The following is a 16,252-nucleotide window of genomic DNA, read 5'->3' on the forward strand; positions in this document are numbered from 1 at the left end:
AGATAAAATTCAGATGAAATCTATCCACGCTTCTTGTATACTAAATTTTTAATCACCTTTTCAACCTTTTAAAATGGAAAACAACTGGTGTATTCCAGTGTTTTACCCCTAAAGCCAATTCTGACCATTTTTATGTTGCTAAGGAACCATTCTCGGTTTCTGAACCTGTTATGAAGCTGCAGGCGGCAGTCTTCTCATTCTTCATCCTCCATCTCCACTCACACTGCCTCTCTCATTCTGAAATCTTGAACATTTTTGCTTTTCTCTTTTTACATTAATCTGAACTGAGTTACCTGTTTTATTAGTATTTTTTAAAGGCAATTTTTTTTTCTCTACTTCATTACTATTACACCTCTTAAACTATATTTTTCTTCTGGATTCCTTCTCAAATTTTTAATTTTTAAGATGATTATCAGGGAACTTTACTTATTACTTGTTTAATAATGAAGACATTTAAACTATTTCAATGAGTGTAAGTTTTCCAAAAATGAGAGGTCTTCGGTATGAAGGGTTTTCCTTTCACACCAAATACTTCGATTTTACTTCTGAGTTTCTATTTGTTCACAGATTGTCCAGGACTGTGTATCTCAATCTCCAGGGAACTTTTATAGAATCTTTTAATTCTTTGTCTAATTTTACTGAGTCATTGCCAGAGAATTGAGTGTAGACTCTTTACTTTTTAAAAATTAAGGTCAAATGCATGACTGTTTTTTGCAAATCACAGACATATGAAAAACTACAGTCTTCATTCAAGTTTACTTTTTATATTGTTGAATTCTACTAACTCTTTACTTATTTTTGTGCTTCACATCTATTGAATTCTGTAGGACAGAATTTGGAAGTCTTGGACTATAATGGTATCCGCCCCCCAAGTGTTCCTCTTTTTTTTTTTTTTTAATAGCTTTGACTTTATATTTTTATTTGATATGATACAGGCTAAACACACTTATTAAAATTCTACCTTCTTCATTAATCATGTTTTATCATCCAAACATATCTGGCTTCATCCTGAACAGGCCAAAGGAGAAGGCTCCAGTGCACAAGCAGGAGGACCAAGCAGGGACAGAAGTGGACCTGCAGGTAACCGCGGAGGGCGGAAATGTGTGTATGGATGCACTTCTCACTGCTAAGGGACTGGAATCTGATGGTACCTCACACCAATACACTCTGGTTTGTCTAGGTGGATTGATGAAGAGATGATTAGAGACTTGATTTTTTAAATTCCCTAACTTTTTATCTACCAATAGCCCTTTCCTTTTCTTTTTATAAGAAAATAAAAGTCTAATGAAGAGTCACATCAAAAAGTACTAAAAAGGAAAGCAAAATGACATATAAAAGTCGACTACATGCATAAGCCAGAATTTTTTTAAAAGAGGACAGTAATACAGTCATTAAAAAGGGCAGAACAAAGTGAAAGTTAACCCCTCACTGACTTCAATACCTCCTCTTAAAGATTACCACTATCAATTCAGCATCCAGCGATTCTCATTAGAGAAAATCTATGAAGAAAAGAACACCAATCTAGATACTATATTAACATATCAGTCACGAAGGAAAATAAGATAACGAAAGAAAACATGGAACACAATATTTAGAACAAACACAAATTCCATCAACTGGAAAGAAAAACAGAATATTAGATTCAGAAAAAATCGTAACAGGAAGGAATTGAGATACCAATTTTTTCACTTAAGTACCTACTGTAGAAGCAAATGATGTGCAACTCTTCTGAGCCCTCACATATATATGTGCATGTACAGATTTCATCGCCATAAATTAGTACACAAAAGAAACTTTGTTCAATTAACACAGCACACAGGTCTACAACTTCTCCCAAAGTGTCTCATGCATACTTAATGAACAAAATGCATAAGCTTAGACTAAAATGATATTTTAAAGGATCTAATATGAAGAATAATATCTCTGAAATGCTCACGAACTAATACAAAACCAAATAATAACATTTATGTAAGACCTACAAGTACAGTATTACATAAAAAGAAACCTCACCTTCTCCCAATTGAGGAAAGCTCGCAAACAGTTCAAAACTTCTCCTTTAGCGCGTTGCCTGGCTACCAACTGCATTGCCTTATTAATCACCGATTGAGAGATAAATATATCATGCCACATGTTTGCAATGAACAAAGTCAATTTTTCAGACTCTGGAAAATCTATGAGAAAGGAAACAAGATAATAAACCTTTACGTCTGATTAAGTGAATAAATGACAAACTAAGAAGATATTTGAATAATTTCCCCTTGTGCACAGCAGGGCCACCTAAAGCTAAAGGGAGGAAGCCTGATGAGGCCCCAGCCTCAGTTATTTCAACTCTGCTTCTCCATCTCTCCCGCCCATCCCTCCCCCTCCCCCGCCCCCCCCCAGCCAACCTTTCTTTCTCTTTGGCAAACTTTCTTTAATCGAATTTGAAACACAGTGCATGAGTATACACCACTGTAGAAAAGAGCAATAAACTCCAAAACAAGAAGAGAAGGCAAACCTCCTCTCGCAGGTTCCAGACCCTGCGCCCAGAACCCTCCCATTTGGTGCGTGTCCTTTCAGGCCATGTTTTATGCATTTACAAGACAGAATTCACTTGAAGAACACCTAAGGCTTTTGATATGAAGGAATTTTTTTTATAAATTATGACTGATAATCCTTTTCTTATGAATACCTTCTCCAACGCCATGGCTTGTCTTTTCTGTTGTCTAATCAAGTTAATCGAGGCACAGCTTACATACAATAAAATACACTCTGTAAGCAGACAGTTTGAAGGATTCTGACAAATGAACACACCCATGTAACCCCCACTACAACCCACAGATAGAACATTTCCATCATCCCAAATTCCCATGGTCTGACCCTTTCAGTGAATCACTTTGTCCCAAATACAGACAAGCGTGATCTGCTTACTGTCACTTTGCACATGTGCCTTTTCTCAAATATTTATGAAGAGATTTGTAAAGCATGCACCCTTTTCTGTCTGGCATCCCCCTCTCAGCAAAACCCACGTTGCTGCGCGCATCACTAGCCCTTTCCTCGTTTGTCTGAGTAGTATTCCAATTGCTTGATATACCACACTGGTTTTTCATTCAACTCCTGATGGACCTCTGTTTCCAACCATGGGCTATTATGAATTAAGATGCTCTGAATACCTGTGAAGCGTATATGGATATGTGGATATGTCTCTATTTCTGTTGAGTAAGTACCCGAGAGTGACATATCTGTGTCATATGATAAACTGTTTAATTTTATAAGAAACTGTCGGAGTGTTCCGCAACTGGTTTTATCAGTCAACACGAAGATTCGGATCTTGTTTGGCATGACGCCACATCTTTTTCATTTTCTCTGTTCTATTTTATCTAACACTGCAGGGTGTATAGAGAGAGGGTAACTCAAAGCATAAACTCACTGCGCTATTTTGATCTGTTACTTTGGAAACCTTGTGCTTATCTGATTATACTTCCTCCTGTCCCAGGACTCCACATGCTGTTCCCTCTGCCTGGAATTCTCTCCCTCACTTTTATCTTCACATCTAAGTTCAAAAGGCACTCCGATGAGGAAAGCTTCCTCGACCCCTGAGACTCTCTCAAACCCACCTTCCACAGCACAAGTCATTCATTCAACAGATACTTAACGAGAGCATACAAGACATTCTCCTGGGGTGAGGATGTAGTAGGAACAAGACAAACAAAATCCCTGTCCTTAGAGTACACGACCTAACAGAGGAAAGAGACAGCAAACAAAAAGGTAACAGTGTAACCATAGCAAAACAGAGGGAAAAGCTTCCCCGCAGAGAACCTGTTACAAAGACCCAGAGGTGAGAGCGGGCTGGGTGTGTTTGAGGAAGAACCAGAAATCCCACGTGGGCTCTGCAGAGTCCCTGTTGCCCTGCTTCCTGCTGCCCTTCACTGACAAAACCTGACGTGTGCGCCCCACTGGAAGGCTCCATCTATACCTGGGTTTGGTCACCGTCAAAGCCTTAATACTTATGTGCACCCCATAACTATTTGTTAAATAAGTCAGTGACTGAAAAAATAAATGAAGTGGGCAACAAACACAGCAGCCTCACTCACAACTCTACAAGTGACAGATTCAATTATCCTGATTTATAAGCCCCATAAACATTATGGTAATAAAAGATTATCAATCTTTGCAATCCAGATAAGACTCTCTGATGTAGCATTAAATTCCATTTGTATGTCACTTTGCTATATTAAAATGTTTCCACTGATGATCTGATATGAAGGAGTCCTATTTGCTCCATTAATAGACTTAAGAAATAGTAGTAAAAGGAAAAGAGAATCAAAGGACAGCCCTCCTTTCCATTTCTCCCTGAAACTCTTCTTTCCATGAGCTTACGAATCCATCTTAGCGTTTCTGCCCTTTCCAGCTAGTAACAGAGCAGAGCGGTTTGTCACTCTAAAATGATTCCATTATCTTGTGTCAACTATATCTGACTCTAAAGTAGATGCACAAGGAATAAAACCGACACACACTAATGAGAGATACACTTTTCTACACAAGTGGAAATGTATATGCTGACCTAAGTAAGCTTAAGTCACACAAATTCTCCCACTGAAAACCAGGTATGGCTGGGTCTATAGCTAAGGCTCTTCATGCCTTCTGGTAAATGCACAAGATAACATGATTTTAAAAGATACACAGCAATACCTTAGCTGAAAATACAGATGCATATATAAGCAGATAAAAAAGCAACAACCCGTTTTCAATACAAGAATGTTGCCATCTAAACATACCTTCCTTAAGCAGACTGTAGCAAAACAAGCGAGCTCTTTCCAAGTCTCCCAGTTGCCGACAAATACCCACATACACTCTGCAGAGGGCGTGGATGTAATTGTGCTCCACAGACATCTTCTGAATTTTCAGTTCTGAGAGAATAGAGTGAAGCAAGCACTCTGCTAAAGGCTGAATTGGAAAAAAAAAAACAAAAAACGAAAAGGCAATGTACGCTGATACTTATCTTCAGCCTACTAAAGACCAGCTAAAAGTTACAAAATTAAGTACCTTTTGGAAAGTTGGAAAGATAAAACGTGCCCTGTCTCAGAAAGTAGAGGACAACACCCACCGTGGTAACTTGCTTTAGCAGGGAAAGCCGTGAGGCTCGGGGAGGAGAGAGCCCATGCCTGTCGGTGTCCGGGGGTCAGCGGGGCTGTAGGGGCCACGGGGCGAGTCCCAGGACACCTGGATGCCTACTGTCACTACCACCACTCCTACAAATGACCACTTTTTGTTTTTTACTGAAATAATCTGTGTGTATGTATTAAATCCACTCATATTCTACTCCCATTCTTGTTTTCTGAACTCCAATGTACTCTACACATTTATCCTGTTTAGATCTTAAAATACTGGGTAATGTTTTCCTCACCCAGGAAAAGGAGCATTAAATAATTTGATACATTCAGTCATTTGAAAATAAACATCTTTCCAAAGTTACCTGTACTGCTCTTTGTGCTTTCTGAAATGCAACCTAAGAAAAATAAATATTTATACCATTGTGATTCCAAGGATGTACAGATAACCGATAAAGCATAATCCATGGGACACTGGAAATCATCCACCCAGTATCAACATAAATATGTAGAAAACAAAAACCAGGGAAAGTCCTAATAAACCATGTAGGTAAATCTGCATAATCCTCCCCCAGCCCCCTTCCTGAAACTAAGCGTCTGTTCCTGTTTGATTTCTGACCTACACCAAGGGAAGTGGGAGGAACCCACACACTACCTTTCTGACTCTCAAAATTCTCAAGTGTGTATATAATATCATTCACAGAAAAGAAAGTCTCTATTACATAGCAATTTGATGCTTTGAAGCAAATCATTCTGAGCTTTTAAGCATGCCAGAATCAATGGGAAATATGCAATTTAAGTCCTGACAGGCTTTTTTTTTTTTTCCCCTTTAAAATTTTAACTTATTTGGTGAATACAAATTATCAAATCTCCAACATCTTATCACTTCTCAAATGTATAAAATGCTGGCTAGAAATAAAGTACAGGTCCTAATGTTTACACAGGTGACTGCCCACCTCTGAGAATAAACTTCTGTTCAGGGCCACCTCCCCTTTCGCTGACAGGAGACGGCCTCTGTCTGAGGACATGCGATTCCTAACGCTCCCAGAGCAAAGGAGCCACATACCTTTTTTGTTGTGCTAAATTCATAAACAACTTCTTTCTCTTGATCTCTCATCACAGGCTTTTTGGAGATGTTTCCCACATACACATGACTGCGAATGACAGGTAACAGGTCAAAGGAGGACTCTGCGATCTTCTTCAGAGCCTCCGCTACAGCTCTGTCATAGGACTCCACGGCTTCCTTGGGGCTCAGGGGTGACTGTGAGACTGTACTGACGGCCAGAAGACGACGCCCCTCCTCCTCTGTCCTCACAGCTGCAGCCTGGGAGGGGTTCCTTTGGGGGCTCCTGCTGACACCCTCTGAGGGGGGCTCTGGCTCCGGGGACCCGCTGTCCAGGCGCAACCTCTTAGCACTCCTCGGTGTGCCCGCTGACAGTGCCCTTTTCCCACCTGAACACTGCGGAGGCTCCGGATCTCTCGACTTATCCTGCGTACAGTCACCACCAGAGCTGCCCCCTGCTTTCACAAAGGCGGTTGAGCTTGAAGTGATGGCTTTGAAGCCCCTGATGGCGCTGGCGGGCCCCGGTAGGTTCTTGGAGTCGGCCGGCGGGCCTCGCGTAAGCTGAATGTTCCCTTTGAGGATGCTGAGGGTGCGGGCCCTGGCGGACAGCTCTGGGTACATGGTGTCCAGGATCTTCACGGAATTCTCCTGGGGCGCTGCCACTGCCGGATGGGCAGAGGCGAACGGGGGCAGGCGGCCGGGCACGGGGACGGCGTGCTTTGGGGTCGCAGCACAAAACTGCAAAGGAGATGACAAGACCCTGTCATTGGCCGGGGCGGTGGACGGGGATGCATGTGGAGGAGAGGAGTGCCCCGGCTCCTCCAGCAAGGGGGACACCATAGGCGACACCGGGATCTCACACGGCGGAGAGATCGGGCCGTGGGGAGAGACGGGTGAGCAGGGGCTGGAACTTGACGTCAGTGGAGAGGCTGGCTGTGAAGTCCTCGGAGGCGTGGCTATCAGAGGAGCCAGCAACGGGGGCAGGGGGGGTCCCACCTCCTGCCGGATCTTACTTAGCGTGTCCGCACAGCAGTCCGCAGGAGTGGACGTGTCGGCGCTGGCTAGGATGGTCTGTGTCTGACTTCTCTGAGTTTTTCCGTTCCCTTTTTCTCCAGAAAATGACGGAGAAACTTCATTCTGAGTAGTCTCCATTCTGCTCGACGCTAACATCTTCACTGGTTTGTTTGTCTGATCTCTGTTTGAAATCTTTGATCGATTCTTATTTTTGCTCAGCGGCTCTAGTTTCGAATTATAGTACGTGTGATCAGAAGGAACCGTCTGAGTCTCAAAGTTCTGATCATAAATCTCAGAGCTAATCCTCACACTGGGCTTAACGGGTCTATTCCGCAAACGACTTTTATCAAAGTTAGTACTCTGACCGCTGCTTGAAATATCGCCCTGGGTTCCGGCCACACTACTGCCACACTGGGGCTCCTGAGAAGGAGGGCCGGGGCGACCGGTCTCTGGGGACTTCTCCACGGAAGGAAGTGGAATGAAACCAGCTGCCAGCCCTTCTGGATCCGGGGAAACAGGGGCATCTTCAGGGGCGTCACACAGGATAACCTGGTCCACTTCTGGCATGAGAGCTACCCCATTGATGATGGTCCAGTTGTCCCCTTTCTCAATGACTAGATTCTGATCCTTATTTATCAGCACGTTTATAACCTCGGAAGTCACTGTAGAGATCTGACACTGAAACGCCACTTCCCCCGGCCCCACTCCCGGGGCAGCGCACAGGGGCAAGGGCTCCGGGGGTTCTGACGAGGCCTCTTCCTTACCATCCACTGGCCTGATCGCATCCAAGTTACCCGCAGATCTGCTCTGCGTGTTTTCATGGCCAGGTCCACCACTAGTGGGAGAACTGCCCCGAGTGTCCGAGCCGGCTGTCGGCAGGGGTGAAGAGGAGCCGGCTGTTTCCAGAGGCAGAACTTGCTCTTTCTCATGCTCCGCTGTGACGCTGTCAGGTGCATTTAAGAGCTGTAACTCACCAACATCCTTCCCACCAGCGTCCTCCCGGTCGGGCTGCAGCTCCTGGTGGATCCTGGTGAGCACCTCAGGCAGCATCTCCAGGGAGTGCTGAGCAAGCCGCCGCCTCATGTCCCTTAAAAGACAGTCGTCTTCCTCCGAGGAGCCGACGCACTCCTCAGAGGTTTCTAGTGTTTCCTCTTCACACAGTTGCTTTCTGTACTTTTCTCCTGACGGTTCACTTTGCTTTAATTCCTTGTTCATCCCTTTATTTAGGGCTCCTTTGTTAGAACATTCTGAAACAGAGTCCCCTGAACTATAATCTCTTAACTGACAACTTTCAAGAAACATCACGACCTCGGACGTGGAAAGTCCGTCTGTCTCGGAGAGCGCACTGAGGCTACAGTCCCGCAGAGCCGAGGTCAGGCACCCCACCTCGACGGAAGGTCTGGTCTCGGCCGCACCGGCGCTGGCAGCCCCCACGCCTCGTCCGGAGGCCCCACCAGCACTCTGCTGGCCGCCCTCCAGCCCGGCTTCGGGATCGTTCTCTCCCTCACTGCAGCTTGGTGCGTCACCCTCTTCTACCTCAGTGTCACCTCCGCCTGCCTCGCGGATGCCCGTGTAACAGTACAGGGCACCAGTGAGGCTGCTCTGCGGGACAACACGTTTCTCCTCATCTTTGCTGCCAAACGCTGGTGAAAAAGCAGTCTCTGTGGTGTCTAGAGCTTCAGGAGAAGCACCCCCGGGAGTGTGAGACGGCAGCTGCGGATGCTCCTTTGGGCCGTGCTGGACAACAGACGGGTCCATTGTAACGGCCAGAGCCTCCCCAGAGGCTCTGACTGTGTCTCCAACAGGAAAACCTTTTGACAGCGTCACCTCCGTGGCTGGAAGTTTATCCACATCCAGCCTGGACGTGTCCACATTTGTGGCAGGAAGACACGGGCTCTGCTTCTGCACCTCTTCCTGCACTGTGGCTTCCGTCACAACGTCTTGGTTTGGGACCAGGATGTTGTCAGAAGAGAAAGATAATGTACTATCTGTGGGATAATGGGAACTTTCTACTGGTAAAGAACCCCCTGGAGAATCAAAGTCTGATTTTCTCCAGGAGGAGGAAACTCCCAGGGCAGCGTTCTCTGTAGCAGCTGCCTCCCTGCTTCTCGGTGCTGTGGGCGCTCTCTCCCCACATCTTGCTCCAGATGGTGTCCGACCAGCCCCATTATCAACGTCTGTCACTAAGGGGGACTCCCTCCTAGACAGTCTCGAGGGTTCCCATCGTGCGCCCTGCACGGTTTCAGGCCGTGCCTGCTTGGTGATAACTGACACCTGGTTAGGCAACAAGGACGCAGGCGCCCTGAATCCTGCAGGACTGTTATCCTCTCCAGCACGTTCAGGCTTGGGTGCTGATCCTCTGCTTTCTGAGGACGCCGCCGCCTCTTGTTCACGTTCAGGTTGAGGTCCCAGCCTTTCTTCACCACTTCGCTGTAACAGATCACTGTGGTGCCACAAAGTGCTTTCACCAAAGCCAAAGCCACTCCTGATCAAGCCAGACTGAGGCCCTGCCGACGATGTGAAACCTGACTGACTCGGCGTGAGCTCGACCCTCGGACCTTGCCTTTCACCTGGCCCGCCTCTGGCGGCTCCCGAGAATCCTGACTGCAGGAGTGAGCAGATATCGTTCATGCCCTTCACAAGGGTCGTACACCCCACCTCGCTGCCCCTCTGACCATTAGAATCAGATGCCCCCGACACTGGGCTCAGAGCATGTAAGCTGTTCTCCAGATGGCCTTCTCCTATGGGACACTCCGGGGGCTCAGAATGTACATCTAGCGTGGTGAACATGGCAGCTTGTGATTTCTGCTCCAAACGATCCAGTTCGGGAGGGCCTACTTCAGTAGGAACAGATGTTTCAGCGTCATCCTCCAACCCAGAGGGAGTCCGGGGGTGACCGCAGAGAGATGAGGCCACGGGGGAAGACAACTCCTCTCCCAGACCGAGCACCGCGGCAACCAGCGCGGCCCCTGCTGCTCCTGGGGCAGAAGGGTCTCCCGAAATGAACCCTCGCATTGCTTCTCTTTCCTTCTCCAATTCTCCAGACAGTCCCTGAAAATGACCAGAAGTGGACAGACGACCTGATGCTGAACTGACTCCATCAGTCAGTGTCCACTTGGTCACCTCTAATTTAGGTGATCCTATCACTCTGGACACTAGGGTTTTTCCTTCAGGTGCGCTGGGCTCATTCGATGGCCACGGGCCCAGGGGAGGATGACACAAGTCTGACGTCCCAAGAGCCGTGCCCTCCTCTACAGCCAGGCCGCTCGAGAGCTGCTCAACACGCCCGCTGCCCGTGGGTTCAGGACGTGTCTTCTCCGTCTGCACTGACCCATCCATCTCCCAAGCCTCTCTCTGTCTTCCTGCCTCATCCAAAATGCCTCTTTCTCCCCTGCTCACGAACTCAGATGACACCGTCCAGTGTTTCTCATGAGCGGAGGGGAACGTGGCTGCAGGTTCTCTCAGGTTTGCTGTAAATGTCCCAAACCCAACCGCTGTCACCTCACTGACTTCCAATGTATTTAGAGCTTGGGTGGCTTCGTGTGGTTGGAGCTTTTCCTCCCATGTTCCAGTTCCTTTACTTTTTCCAGATGAGCTAAAACAATCCAGCAATTCTGGTGTATCATCTTCTGAAACAGGCTCAGAATTCCTATGTCGGGCTGAATCATGATCACTGGAATCTGTACACTCTCCAAAGTAGATTTCCTTAAATATAAATGAATTACATTAATTAGTTAGTAAAACACTACTTCAGTCAACTAAACGCAACTACCAACTAATTGCATTAAAAAAAAGTGTGTGCTTCCTGAAGAATCTGAGGAAAGGGTAGTCCACTCTCTGGACTCTATCAACGGATGAGTAGGTCTCAATGAGCACAGCACTGCTTCTTCTTTCCTTAAAGAAGCCGCCTCTCCCCAGCGTTTCCTGCACTCACACTGCTTCTCCCCAAACGGAGAAGCTTCCCAGTTCTATTCCACATGCAGCCTAGGGTTAGGTCTGTTCTCCTAACTTCGAAGCAGGCCTCCTCTCAACTCTGACGTCCCCATTTTCTGGCCCAAAAGGCTTCCGCCTCTAGCTGCCCAGCCCTGCCTGCCTTCCCCGGCGAGCCGCAGGCTCTGGCCCAGGGCAGCTCGCCCCAGCGCCAGCCCGGCCATCGCTCTGGGTGTCACCCTGCAGACCCCTCTTGCCACACCTCATGCCTGTGCTGCACCCCGACACCTCTGCCTCTTCCACAGCCCCTGACTCCAGGTCTGCTCTGGAAGCCTCCCTCCCTGTCTTGAGTGGTAGAGACCACACGGCCCCCAGGAGAGCCGGTTCAGCCACCCGTGCCCCCTGGTCTGCGAGGCCCAGGGACTGACGAAGAGTCACCACCGCTGACATGAACTTGCTCCCACTGGAGAAACCCTTTCCTCCCTTGGATGGATGCTAGGGCACCATCACCCCCTGGTCTTCCTCTGCTGTCCTGACCTCTTCTCCTCTTCTGTTTGGCCGCGTCGGCACTGACAGCTCTCCAGGACTGTCAGGACCCGACCCTCTCCTACACGTGCATTCCGGCTGGATGACAGCACGCAGCCCCGGGCCTCTGCTGGCCCCCAGGCTGAGGCACCCCGGCACCTGCGTCCACCCAGCCTGGCTCTGAGCACCAAGCCCATGGAAGGGGGTACAACTCGCACACGCCGCACCTGGAAATCCTGCGCACACCTAGCACCTAACATTTGTATGTTACCTCCCCGCCCAAAGAGGTTCTTCTTCTCTGTTGCTTCCAACATCCTCAACCCCCCACTCGCCTAACAACCATACCGCAGATCTCACGAGACGTGCTGCTCGCTCAACCTCGAGACCTTTTCCAAACCAGTTGACTCAAATGCTACTGTTCAGGTGTCAAGAACTGAGGAAACTGCTGATTAAATGACTTCCCGACTACAGTCCTGCCTCCTTCCCGACTCTCCCCTCTCCCTCCCCATTCATACTGTGACTAAACGAAAACCTTCAAGTGGAACTCAACTATTAGCTCCACTTCTTTGGATCCATCGAGGATTTCCCTTTGCCTTCAGGATACAATGGAAAGTCCTTAGGACACACATGGACCTGGAGACCTGGTCTGGGTGAATGCCCCCAGCGTGAGGTTCGCCCTGAGTCCAACACCTCTGTGTAAACAGTTCCTCCAGCTGACACAACGCACCCCTCCACGCGCTCGGCCAGGACACCTGCTCGCTGGAGACGCTCCCGCCCGGCCTCCGCCCGGCCTCCTTCCAGCATGAGCTCCGTGTCCAGCTCCCTCCAGCAGCATGCTTCCCAGCAGCGCGGACTCCACCACGGCCGTTATGGGGGCAACCACCACACAAGACCCCACCAGGGGTGACCACAGCCCATGTCACCTCAGCTTTCCAGTGTCTAGCACCAGGTCCAGAACGTAACAGACATGCATTATGGTTTCTCGAATGAAGGATGTGACTCAAGGAGTCATTTATCTGTTCCTTAAGCCAAAAAGCATACAAATCTGCTTTGTCAAGACTAACTTCCTAAAAAATTACAATAAACCATTCTGCAAACACACAAAAAGATGATGAATTCATTGCATGAAGGTGGGGAATTCAGCAACCTAATTGACCTGCATGCTCTATACATGGACTTCCCATTTCTGAAAGACTCCATGTCTATAAACACTTGTTTAATTCACTCATTCCATATCTGTTATGTGTCAGGCACTAAAGATAAGAGTAAGCAATTAAGACACCGGAGACTTACAGTACACTGTAGATTAAAACAATAAAAATGCACCCCTAGTACAAAATGAAAAAAGCCGTATGTGCACGTGAACCCGAGGGCACTGGCCCGCCTTGTTAAATCCTCACTTTCCTCCCTGACAGCTGGTCTGAGATCCCGTAGCAGGATGGACAACATGGCCACCAAGTAATGCAAATACAAAGTGTCAACTTACAGGTGAGAGTGAGGACGGAAATGCACCCAGGTGTGGGGACGACAGCAGAGGGGGTGAGGGCACCGGGGACAGAAGAGGAGGGGGCAGCTTGAAGAAGTCGACGGCAGCCTGAAGATCTTCATCAAAAGAATGATCATGATCAGAAAAGTCAGCACGGTCATCCTCATTCCTCTGCGTTACAGCCTCAGGATTCCGGTCCTCTTTAAAGACACCATTGTCACGGCAAGCTGCTCCACCCGGCCTCTCTCTCCCCGCGTCTTCACACGCAGAGAAGTCGCCCTCTATCTCCATGGACAGCTCTGCCAGGCACGTCTGCACAGCTGAGGTCCTGAGAGGGCTACCCCCTGCTGGAGGGGGCACACCATCCTCCCTGGACTCTAAGTATCTGGGGTTTTCTTTGGCAGGTTTTTCTGTGGGGAAAAAAATATACATAAAGAAAACTTAAAAAGAAAATCCTTATTTTAACAGTTCAAAATGCTTGCATTAAATCCAAGTAGAAACATTTTTAAAAGGCAACCAATCCCTTCCTAAAGAATAACCTATAAGACTTGAACATATTCCACAGAAGTATGCTTCCCTCACAACAAGCGAACGAGAAGACAGGCAGGTGGATGGTGAGATGCCCGTGTCCCATTAGCAGCAGGGTGTCCGTGCCAAGGCGCCCATCCACCGCCATGGTAACGGGGCTTGACGATGCCCTCATTCTCTTGGGAAATCAGCAGGACTGGGGAGAAACAGCTTCTGCATACAAGGTGATAGGAAACACTATTTTCCCTGTCTAAAATCAACCTATATTAGACTACTCCATGACCATATTTGTACAATTCTCTAACTAAGGAACCTGACTAGGTCACATAAATACTTTGCATTATAACGCAACAAGAAAACTACTATAAAACGTTAGTTCTCTTTGGATTTGGATTTTGGTATACTGCAGTAATGGTAATTGTTAGTAAAAACATTGTGTCCTAGGAAATAACTAGAAATAACCATTTGTCATATTTGAAAGCTGTAAAAATATATTTTGCAGAAGGTCTCAGGGCTCCTTGGAGCAGTGTTTGATAACAGGGCTGGGGAGGGGAAAATACAAGCAGAGCCTTAAACAGCTTGCAGTACCAGAAGTAAAGAAGTACTCAAAACAGGATGGGACATGCCTAAAAGACCCAGAAGCCAAACTAAAGATGGTCCCAATAACCAAATCTGGAGCAATTTGAATAAGATAATGAAAGTACTGTATTATAACATACAGAATAAAAAAAAAAATATCTGTGAGACTACACTGACAGAAATAGTGAATAAACAAGTAAGTGGTGAAAAGCAACAGCTCTTCCTTACTGAAGAATTCCAATTAATACACGTAGGAGGAATGAGGGAAATACAAAAAACACTATTAGAGTGGTAATCGTAGCAGACAAGATCCATCAATAGATGCTAAAATCAGTGGGCTGCAGTTGGAGAGAAACAGAATATTTGCAGTGTCAAAGCATCTCCCTCAAGATAATCAATGAATAAGGAAGCAACAGAAACTACATGCAGGAACCTGGCCGACACCACCTTAAACAAGCAATCAAGGTTAACATCCCCAGTGACAACGCAGACCCACACACACCCTCCCCTGGCACACTACTGGGGAACTCTTGCCAAAAATACACAGCCTCGCTCTCATACAAGAAAACATCCCACAAACCAAAAGATTTGTATTCTCCAAAAGGGTCAGAGATGTGAGACAAAGAAAGAGCAGTAACTGTCAGACTGGGGGCAATTAAAGGAAGAATGACTGCTAAACGCAACATGGGGTCCTGGGATGGGAGGCGACAAAAGTGGGAAACTCGGTCTTCTGCGTACACCTGCCATATACACCTCCCACCATGTGTCTTCCAGTTTCCATGAATACTCCCTGACGAAAGGTGCTATTACAAAATAAAAAGCCAGATGTATTCACTGAGACTAGGAGTCACCCTGGAGGGAATGGAGTTCTGTATGAATCCAAGTACCCATCCTACTTTATTTCACTCTTTCAATGTGAGATTCAGGAGATATTAAAAAGTGAAGGCATATAATGCCCAAAGTAAGCATTTCTACTGCATGTATGAAATGTACTTCTGGAAGCTTCTCTCTCACCTGGGACACATCTGCTGCCTTCACCAGGTAGTCTGTGTGTTGTGTTTATACAGAGCCAGAGTTCCTTCAGAAGTAGTTTTACTTTTCCTGTGAAAGAGAATAAAGTATTAAAGTCATGTCATTTGGCTCATTCTACACGAGGCCAAAACACAGTCCTGTAAAACCGGGATTTACTAGGGAATTAGAAAACCGGACAACTTAAAACATCTTCCCCAGATTCAATCATTGCACACAATTCAGTTAGCTACTGATAAAAAGGTCTACTGATGGGCTGAATACAAGCTCAGGTTTTTTTTGGAAGGTGGGGTGCAAACAGGGGTAGGACTCAAAAAACCAAATCTACTTGTTAAAGGCCTTTATCACCGTTATGAATGCACAGTATAAATAAATCTTTGGTCTATGTATTTTCTACAGAGAGTGATAAGAGACTGGGGTCGGCGGGGGGAAGCATAGATACAATGACCGATGGAAGAGATTAGGGCTCCAGGTAGTCTACAAAGAACAAAGGACAGTATCCCCTCAGTTCCATGAGGCTATCAGAAAAGCCATCCGAGTTCACCATGCTGTCATTAACTTAGGGGCTTCATGGATCTTGGAAAAAATTTTAATGGCCTTAAGGCGAAATGGGAGGAGACAAAAATGGGTGTGTATAAACATGAATAGGGAGAGAGAATCACACATGAGCAGACACACAGAAAGCAGCATATGCTTCTATAAGGAAAGTGAAAACTTTGGAATTTTCATAAATATTTTTCAAACGGGTTTGATTTCCTAAAATGGTTAAGAATCACTGGTCCAAGTTGAAAGGCAAAGGGCAACTACAACAAAGACAGGCCTAATGAAAGTCATATAACATTAAGAATATTATACTATGGTTTTAAAGTCAACTTAACGTTAAGAACACAAATTCCCAAAAATGTTCCAAAGCAAAACATATTCATAAAAATATAAACATGAACAGTTTGTGTCAAATATGCATAAAAAGACAACCCACACTAGTTAAAATTTAACTGAAAATAGCAT

General features: G+C 46.4%; 1 protein-coding gene across 6 annotated transcripts in view; it reads right to left on the reverse strand.

The window, feature by feature from the left end:
• ICE1 (interactor of little elongation complex ELL subunit 1) overlaps window positions 1-16,252 on the reverse strand; it is a 58,697-nt gene that overhangs the window by 14,403 nt on the left and 28,042 nt on the right. For all 6 annotated transcript variants that reach the window (XR_007476227.1, XR_007476226.1, XR_007476225.1 and 3 more), the window contains exons 11-15: window positions 15,230-15,316; window positions 13,109-13,518; window positions 6,157-10,872; window positions 4,758-4,926; window positions 2,011-2,171 (exon numbers count right to left, since the gene is read on the reverse strand). Coding sequence is in view for 3 of the 6 variants with exons in the window: in XM_049707289.1 (XP_049563246.1) it covers window positions 2,011-2,171; window positions 4,758-4,926; window positions 6,157-10,872; window positions 13,109-13,518; window positions 15,230-15,316 (5,543 nt within the window). In the remaining 3 variants the exon portion in view is untranslated. The remainder of the gene's footprint in view (window positions 1-2,010; window positions 2,172-4,757; window positions 4,927-6,156; window positions 10,873-13,108; window positions 13,519-15,229; window positions 15,317-16,252) is intronic.

The sequence above is a fragment of the Orcinus orca genome, chromosome 3 (assembly GCF_937001465.1).
Source record: "Orcinus orca chromosome 3, mOrcOrc1.1, whole genome shotgun sequence".
NCBI classification, from domain to species: domain Eukaryota; kingdom Metazoa; phylum Chordata; class Mammalia; order Artiodactyla; family Delphinidae; genus Orcinus; species Orcinus orca.